This window comes from Podarcis filfolensis, assembly GCF_964270895.1.
Source record: "Podarcis filfolensis genome assembly, chromosome: 13".
NCBI classification, from domain to species: Eukaryota; Metazoa; Chordata; class Lepidosauria; order Squamata; family Lacertidae; genus Podarcis; species Podarcis filfolensis.
Genome location: NC_139615.1, coordinates 12,559,023 through 12,568,686, shown reverse-complemented (window position 1 = coordinate 12,568,686; position 9,664 = coordinate 12,559,023). Strand labels below are relative to the sequence as shown.

The window sequence follows — 9,664 nt, the reverse complement described above, 5'->3', positions numbered from 1 at the left end:
GAAAGAAAGAAAGAAAGAAAGAAAGAAACCTGAATAAGGGGAAAGGTTGTAATACCAGAAAAAATATATGTCACTCCCCCTGTCTGACACACACATCTACACCACTGATATCCCAAAGCCTCTGATGGGAGAGTGGGCTTCTACCTCACCAGCGGTTTTTAGTTATGTAGCAATTTCTGCTTAGTGAGGAGGGTATCCAAATTGAGTTGCTGTTGGAAACGGGAAATTGCTTGCAATTTTTACATAGCCAGATAATGTCTAGGTGATCTGCTGTTTGGGGCATGGTATGTAAGAGTAGTTAGCAGCTGATTCACTAGTGAAATAAATGTTCATAAATAAAGTCTGAGAAGAATCAGCAGTTTTGCTGTGTGATGGGGCATGTGCATCATGAAGAAGAAAGACGAAGCTCCAGAGAAGAAATGTGCATCTAACCCAAGTTGCAATTCTGACAAAGCCAGATAATGTCTAGGAAATCTGCTGTTTGAGGCATGGTATGTTCCCCCATTCAGTTTTATCTATTGAACAAGACCCTGCCAAATTTTACAATGATATATATATATATAAATCTTTGTTTTGTTTTTTAATAATAATAAAAATAATTTATTTATACCCCACCCATCTGGCTGGGTTTTCTCCAACCACCCTAGGCAGCTTCCTACAAAATATTAAAATACAATCGTCCGTCAAACACTAAAAGCTTCCCTAAACAGTAAAATAGACACAATGACAATGCCCTGCTTTAGTCATCAAAGTGTTAACAAGATTTATAAATAAAATAAAACAAACCAAACACAGTGCCCCTCTCCAGTCATCAAATCAAAGGTTTGAAAACCACAAATGGGAGATAATCCCAGTTTTCAGCCCATCTGCATGCTTGTCTTTTGTATATGTGAGAGAGAGCCACACAAACTCCAAAACATTGGCAAAGGCTATATTTGACTAACAGGGTGAAAAGAACTGTGAAAGAACTCTACTTTGAAAGAACTCTACTTCTCTTCCTCCATTTACCTTTTAGCTCATTTATGGCTCTGCTCCAGTGATGAATGATAAAAGCCCAGGGCTTCCCTTCTACCAGATGGCAGCCCCAGAAGCCCTTCAGTATGAGGGAATTCTCTCTTTGCTTCTGCATTTCAGGTGGACATGGATTGGAGTCATTGCAACAGACAATGAGAATGGAGAAAGATTTGTGCAAACTATTACCCCCATCTTTACCAACAGTGGTGTCTGCTTTGCATTCATAGAAAGAATCCCCGATTTCAGTTTTATTTCTGAAATGTATGGCTTGCTAGAACGGGCGGCCAATATACAAGACAAAATATTTAGCAGCAAAGCTAACGTAGTGGTGACCTCTGGAGAGTCTTATTCCATGGCAAATTTTAGATGGCTTCCATACCTATCAAAACATGATGACTTGATTAATAATGTAAAAAGTAAAGTATGGATAGTAACGGCCCAGGTTGAGTTCGCATCATTTGTCTTTCAAAGGAATTGGGATGCAGGAATATTCAATGGTGCTATAGCCTTTGAAATTCACTTTAGAAACCCACCAGGATTTCATCAGTATGTTGTGCACAGAAACCCTTCCAGCACAGATGGAGACGGTTTTATCAGGGATTTCTGGCAACAGGCCTTTGGATGTGTATTTCCAGATATCACTACAGACAAAGTGGAGGGGGATATTTGCACTGGAGAAGAGAAGCTGGAGAACCTTCCGGGATCATTTTTTGAAATGAGCATGACAGGCCACAGTTACAGCATCCACTGTGCTGTTTATGCCATGGCCCATGCTTTACATGCCATGTCCACATCCAGACTCAGACACAGAGGAATGGTGCATGGAGGGAGAGGGAAGAAACTGAATCCGCAGTTTTGGCAGGTAAAGGTTGTACATCCTCAACAGTGAGAGCTCTGTTGCTTCCTCATAATCAGAATTGTGCCCAACACTGGGGGAGGAGGAGTGCATGACATCACAGTTGACCTATCACCCCCCCCTCCTACGTCTTACCTTCATGATGCTCTAGGGCGAAGATGCTTCATTCTGGATAGTTGGGGAGGTGTTGGTGTGATCAAAGCATGTGTCTGGGTAGAGCTAGGCTTGGTACGATTCTTGCCACTGGTCCCTCCTGCCCCAGAGCTCTTGGGCTTCTGGCCCTTCCTGCAATTCTTCTGCAGGTAGCCTTCTTTCTCACACTTCCAGCAATTTCACTCCTCCGAGGCTGCATTTTGTGATTAGTGCAAATCACACAGTCTTTTTGTGAAGAAGCGTGAGAACTGGATAAAGCCCTATCTGTATGTATTATGTGATGTACTTTCACGTTTGCCTGTTTTCTCTTGGAGCTGGATGAGAGAGAGTCCATGTCCATGTAATATAGTGTAAATAAATAGTAGTTTATAACTATGATGCTTCATTCTTCTTGCTGTGTTAAGCCAGAAGATTAGTGTGCATAAACCAAGCTGGTTTATGCTGCTGGAGTGCCATGGAGAGGAAGGGGGTGCCTTTTCCAAAGCAATGCTCACCGGAGGACGCTCAGAGAAATGGGGGGGGGGCTGCTGACAGCCTGGAGGGTTCTCCCAACAGTCTTCAGTCTGGCACATCCTTTTGAGGATTACGGTTTTATTTTGGAAATATTATATGGCACTGGGCACCCACCCCACCCCACTCTGTTGAATATGTATGGGTTCACAAAATGCTGTCACCTTACTCTTTCCTCTCAGAGTTCAAACATTTGGGCAGAGTCCAGAAATGAATCTATAATTCTGCTGACAGAGAAGAAGGCATTAATATGATGGTATCCTAGATGATTCCCCACATACTGTGCCGCTTGCAAATCTGGACTATGTAATGGCAGTATACTCCCAGAGGAAAGGGAAATGATGGTTGTGTCCTATTTTGAGTGGTTACTGCCCTGTATTTGAGGAGAAAGCATTTGTTTGAGAGAAGCTTTGCAGCCCACTGAGATCTGCATTCACAGAAAGGAAGTAGTGGTCATAGTCAATAGAGAGGTTCGGCATTCTCTCTAGCCCATATCCACCAAATGCTTCCTCAGAGCAGGTGGCTGCATAACACTGTGTCTCATGGAGAGGGAGAAAGGGAAAGATGGAAAAGGGAGTGTGGGGAAGAAGGGCTTGAGATCTGGAATACGGGTGGTGCTGTGGGTTAAACCACAGAGCCGAGGACTTGCCGATCAGAAGGTCCCGGGTTTCAAATACCCGCGACGGGGTGAGCTCCCGTTGCTCGGTCCCTGCTCCTGCCAACCTAGCAGTTCAAAAGCACGTCAAAGTGCAAGTAGATAAATAGGTACTGCTCCGGCGGGAAGGTAAATGGTGTTTACGTGCACTGCTCTGGTTCGCCAGAAGCGGCTTAGTCATGCTGGCCACATGACCCGGAAGCTGTACACCGCCTCCCTCAGCCAATAAAGCAAGATGAGCACCGCAACCCCAGAGTCGGTCATGACTGGACCTAAATGGTCAGGGGTTCTTTTACCTTTACCTTTAGGCATATTGAAAAATAAATCACATCTCTCAGAAATCATTTGCATCATATTTACAAATATTTTGTTTGATAACACTTGCTTCAACTCACAATGTGCCAGAAAATGTTTGGTACATTTCTACAGCTACTTTGCAAAAGCCAGTACAGTGGTACCTGGGTTAAGAACTTAATTTGTTCTGGAGGTCCGTTCTTAACCTGAAACTGTTCTTAACCTGAGGTACCACTTTACCTAATGGGGCCTCCCACTGCTGCTGCACCACTGCCGCTGCAAGATTTCTGTTCTCATCCTGAAGCAAGGTTCTTAACCTGAGGCACTATTTCTGGGTTAGCAGAGTCTGTAACCTGAAGCATAACCCGAGGTACCATTGTAATCAAAAACAATGAGCTAAAAAAGAAAAGGGTGGGGAATTTTTACTTCCAAAATGTAATAGAAAAACCATAGGTGTGATTTCCTTTCTTCTGAAAACTGAGAACAGGCATCTACTACTGAGAAACAAATGTCCAGTTTGCACGTCATTATAAAGTTTATAATGAACGTGGAGATTGCTCCAGCCTCACTCCTCCACTAGGATGAGTAAACAAACCATGGTCCCTGACTTTGTGATAAATCCAAGCCAGTGATTTGGGTTTGGTGTGCTCAAAAAAAACCACAGTTAGTAAGCCAAGAAGAAATTGTGGCTTCATAGTGTAGTTTGTTTGCTCCAGAACGAATTAAGTACTTAACCTGAGGTACCACTGTATACCCTGAATTTCCTTGGTAAAATTTGTCCTTTCCTTGTGAAACTTGTAATATTATTTAGGTTCCTTAATTAAAATGGGTCTGAGGAAAGCATAGTTGGAGACAACACTAAAGTTGTTGCCCTCTGTTATAGTCTCAAACAGTCTAGGAATGACCTCTGTTTTACACACTGCAAAGATATTTCTTAGCAACAGAGCAATTCCTGTGGATATTTCTTTTAAGTCTTAAAGGTAATACAAAATAAAGTAATCCTAAAGACCAGGTGAGGAAGCACAAAGCCACAGCCAACTTGATCATACAAGTCACATATTCTCAGTACAAAAAAATGAACTTGGGATGAAAGGAAGTTTGTCCTTAAGATACGCCCAACAGGAAGCCACAAAAAGTGAAGATGTTTATTCCTCTTATCAGAGAATAAGCATGATTCCTTCACACTTCTCATATTTTCCTACAATTTGTTCTGAGGTGACTGGGGGGTAATGTCTGTGGGCCTTTAGCCTAGTCAGTCATGCATTAACAGCAGTAGTATCAGCTGAATCCAGCATTACAAGGCTTAGATAGCATCAAAGTTTTCCAATACATTGTTTAAAATAACAAAAGTTGGCAGGACTGAAAACTTCTGTCACCGTTTTTAAAAAATCAAGGTATATTGTGAAGTTATGACATCATCAGTTAACCTCAAGAAATTGAACATGGAATTTAATATTTTGGTCCAATTCCCCATTCCATAACATTAAACAGTGGAAGCGGAGGTAGACAGGGAGAGAGAGACTATCAATAATTTGGGTAAGAAAAGGAGACTGGCATACTTGTGAAAGAAAATGGGTTGGCTGTCTCCATGCTTGGACCTGACTCCACTCACAGTTGCCTAAATCACCACCCACCATTCGCTGAAGGCTCTGCACACAGGAAAAAAGGTTGCTCAGCCCTGTATTAGACTGTAGTCTTTTCTAAATACCTGTCTTTTCTGTTTTCAATCCAGCTCCATCACTTTCTGAGAAGTATCTCATTTAACAATACTGCAGGAGATGTGGTCTTCATCAACCAGAATGGAGAGGCAGCATCTAGCTTGGATATTGTCAACTGGATCATATTCCCCAACCAAAGCTTGCACAGAGTGAGAGTTGGGAGAATAGATCCACAAGCTCCTCCAGACCAAAAATTAACCCTTGATGAAGACGCCATAATATGGCATAGATGGTTTAATCAGGTAGGTCCACATTCTTATCTACCGTAATTCGGAAGAGATTCAATATAGCTTAAGCAATAATTATCCACCTGCCTTTCTAATCGCTGTCTTTTGAACTGCAAGTTACTGATTAGTGGATGGCCAAAGCAGGGTCAACAACTTGAATAAAATATTGGGGAGGGGCAGGTAAGCCCACCACTGCTTCTATGTAACTTATGTCTCTAGCTTGTCTGCTCCCTCTATCTTCTCTATAGGCCCCATGTGGGATCCAGAAACATTCTGGAGAAAAGTTAAGGTGCCACTAGATGCCACTCTACAGTCACTTTGGCTCCATCTTCAGTTTAAAATGCAAAATTCATTTCATTAACAAAAATAATTGAAAATGGTAGAGGAGAGGGCCTGGGCGTGCACCAATGAGCTGTATGAGGTTGCCATGGGAATCCCAGGCTTAAAGGTTTGGATAAAGCACTTTATAAATAAACAAGCCAATTTACCATGTATATCCCTAGAACAGTGTTCCTTGTGGAACACCCTCCCTCCAGATGTCAAGGAGATAAAAGACCTACACAACTTTTAGAAGACATCTGAAGGCAGCCCTCTGTCGAAACAAGGAATAAAGGCAAATATGTCATTAAGGAGGTTACAAAACAGAAGAACCCTTTTACTATAAAATACAGTTAAGCAAGACTAACAGTGTAAACTTACCTTGGGGAATCTGATTGAAACGAAAATAGCGAAAGCTAGGTTGTCTCACCCTAATCCCAACCCTTCACAGACCCCCACCACAAGCTTCATCCACACAAATGTGATTTTTACATCACACTATCTTCATCTGAATGTGAATCAGTAGGCCCAAGTCAAATACCAGTTTTTCTATGGAAAGGCTTAGACACAGGAGGGCATGTTTTCTTTCAGCCAATCACGGCCTTGGCATACACTTCCCCTGCACTAGAGGGTGTACATCTGAAAGACCAATTAGCTATCCAGTGGATTTTTGCATGATCATGTTGACCTTGAAATAATCTTACATCAAACAGTGCACACAGGAGGTCAGTTGGACTAATTAAATAGGTTCTTTTTTTTCCCCTCTGAAAGACTGCAACCAGAATCCTAAGTATATAAAGAAAATTATTGCAAAATAAACCAAAGAAATTGGGATTTCTTTATAAATATTAAATACTGGTTATGAACTGAGTGAAAGACTATGTATGAATTGATAAGCCCCATGATTTTGCCTTTCTTGCGAGAAAAGTGGAGAAATGAAGTGGTTGGGGAAAGGAGGGGAAAAGTGAAAACAGACAGCAGCAGCAGCAGGTTCAGGATACCACTAGTCTTCTAAGAGAGCCAGTGGAAGAGGTGGAAGCAGGAAAAGTGGTGAAGATACAGAAAGTGAAGGAGGGGGCTGAGAGCAAAGGTGTGAAGAGCATAGGGAATGGATGCATCAGTCTGAAAAAAGAGAGGTATCTCAAAATATGTATTGTAAAGTATATTTTCCCCTTAACATGCTCAGTGCTAAATCTCTTGGATAGCATCATTCCAATTCATGTATTTGTCCATAATTTTTATTTTATTCTTGTATGAGAACTCATAAAGAACACATTCCTCAAAAAACCCTTATTTGGAACTATAAGGAACTCTTCCCCAGACAGCATCTGATGGGTCCAAGAATAGGTGTAGCCACCAACACCAAATCAATTCTAGAGATGTCTACCTAGTGGACAACATACTAAGAAGTAACGATTATAACAAGATTAACAGGGACACTACAGTAACTTCAAAGTGTGCCTCCACAACCCAGAACAATAGAGGAGATATTACATCACGTCAAACATTACTACTACTAAAAAGAAAAGTAGCAATTGCTCTTGGTAGAGGCATTCTGTGTCAGTTTAGAAACATAGAGAAGAGCCTTAGAACCTGAAACATTCTGAACTCATTATTCTCTCGATGATTCTTCTGCTCTTCCATTTATGGATTAGACTCAGCCTCTTTCTGTCTGTACTGAGAGATGTCTTCCAGGATCCAGCAAGAAAGTGAAGGAGGGACATCCCCCTTGCTGCTATGATTGCATCCCATGTCCAGAGGGGAAGATTGCAAACCAGGATGGTAAGGGAAAGAATTTGATTAAATGGGTCCATTTGATTGAAAGGTGTCAGGATGGCTGAGGTTAAGTTTCAAAAGAAGATAGAAGTTATTGTATGTGTGTCCCTGCCTCTTGGTGGTCATTGTCCTTCAGATATTGGTGGTAGCAGTGGCGTAGCATGGGTTGTCAGCACCCGGGGCAAGGCAAGTAATTTGCGCCCCCTAACCCGTGGATTTGCGCCCCCTAACCCTAACCCCCAGATGTTGCGCCCGGTGCGGCCGGCCCCCCTGCACCCCCCACGCTACGCCACTGGGTGGTAGTAGCAGTAGTAGCAATAATTTATGTTCAGTCTATGTGACTGGGTTGCCCCAACAATGCTGGACAACTTCCAACAAATTAAAACATTAACCACAGTAAAACTGCAAACATTAAGGGCTTCCCTATATAGGGCTGCCATCAGGTGTCTTCTAAAAGTCAGATTGTTGTTTATTTCCTTGACATCTGATGGTCAGACATTCTTAGGGTGGGCGCCACTACAAAGGAGGCCCTGTGCCCGGTTCCCTGTAACCTCACATCTTGCAATGGGAGAACTGACAAAAGGCAATCAGAGCTTAATCTCAGCATACAGGCTGAACGATGCGGGTATACAGGGTCAAAATTTAGAGAGAGAGTTGGAATATGTTAATCAAATGATAATAAAATTGCATTGAGAGTAGCTAGGTGGTATGTGGTTCAAATCGTATCCAGACTGGTCCTTGTCACTCCTTCCGACTTACATAAACTGCACTCAAACTAGTGTGATGATACATTCAAATATCATGAGGAGGAATGGCCTTGCCTGTGTCAATTATAGGACGACATCGCTCTGAACCACATGACAAAGTACTGGACATATGTTTTATTTTGAGCTGAGCTCTTTTCTTCTCAGACAGAAAGTAAGCATTTCAGCAAGCTGGCGTTAAAAGAGCTAAGGACCATATCCTTATTTTTTCCAGATATGAATGACTGTTATAAATGCCCAGACAATGACTATCCAAGCAAGAACCGGAATGCATGTCTACCCAAGGATATCAGCTTCTTGTCTTATGAAGAACCTTTGGGCATCAGTTTGGCCTCTTTCTCTTTTTTCCTTTCCTTGATCACAGCTCTGGTACTAGGTATATTTATGAAACACCACAACACACCCATTGTCATTGCAAACAACCGAAACCTCACCTACACTCTCCTCATCTCTCTCCTGCTCTGCTTCCTTTGTGCTTTGCTCTTCATTGGCCGACCTGAGAAGGTGACGTGCCTCCTCCGACAAACAGCTTTTGGTATCATCTTCTCAACCGCTGTTTCTTGTGTCCTGGCAAAAACCTTCACGGTAGTTTTGGCCTTCATGGCTACAAAACCAGAATCCAGGATGAGGAAATGGGTGGGGAAAGGACTAGGCCACTCCATTCTCCTTTTCTGCTCCATAGTTCAAGCAGGAATATGTACTCTGTGGCTGGCAACTTCACCCCCATACCCAGATGTGGACATGTACTCAATGACAGAAGAAATTATACTAGAATGTAATGAAGGGTCTGTAACAATGTTTTACTGTGTCCTCATCTACATGAGTTGCCTGGCAACTGTAAGCTTTGCTGTGGCTTTCCTCGCCAGGAAGTTACCGGACAGTTTCAACGAAGCCAAGTTTATCACTTTCAGCATGTTGGTCTTCTGTAGTGTTTGGCTGTCCTTTATTCCCTCCTACCTGAGCACCAAAGGAAAATACATGGTAGCTGTGGAGATTTTCTCCATCTTAGCCTCCGGTGGTGGGTTGCTGGGTTGCATCTTTTCCCCAAAATGTTATATAATTATTCTGAGGCCTGAGCTGAACAATAGAGAACAGCTAATAAGGAAGAAAAATTAAAGAAATAATAAACCTGCCCTTTGCTGTCTTTCGTGCTTTTCTCTGTGAACAGTAGAATATTTAGAAATATAAGTTCAGCTCCTGCCTTTTATAATTTTTTCTAGAGTCCAAATTCCCATAGTTGAAAATTCATTTGTAAAATTGACTTATTTGCTTTGAGGAAAACAACCATACGTTTACCCATACATTACTCTCTTGTAGCATGTGCTGACAAGAAGACTCAAAGCAATTCTTGTCAAAATATATGCAAGGAAATCTTTATC

The 9,664-nt window shown here is 42.1% G+C and overlaps 1 protein-coding gene across 1 annotated transcript; it reads left to right on the top strand.

Annotated features, from left to right (window-relative positions):
• Window positions 1-1,021: 1,021 nt before the first annotated feature.
• On the top strand, window positions 1,022-9,401 carry LOC310747105 (vomeronasal type-2 receptor 26-like; the record flags this gene model as incomplete). The annotated part of the gene is made up of 4 exons (XM_083581439.1): window positions 1,022-1,876; window positions 5,215-5,442; window positions 7,401-7,527; window positions 8,500-9,401. The coding sequence occupies exons 1-4, from the start codon at window positions 1,040-1,042 to the stop codon at window positions 9,399-9,401; spliced, it is 2,094 nt and encodes a 697-aa protein (XP_083437565.1). The 5' UTR covers window positions 1,022-1,039.
• Between the last annotated feature and the right edge of the window lie 263 nt (window positions 9,402-9,664).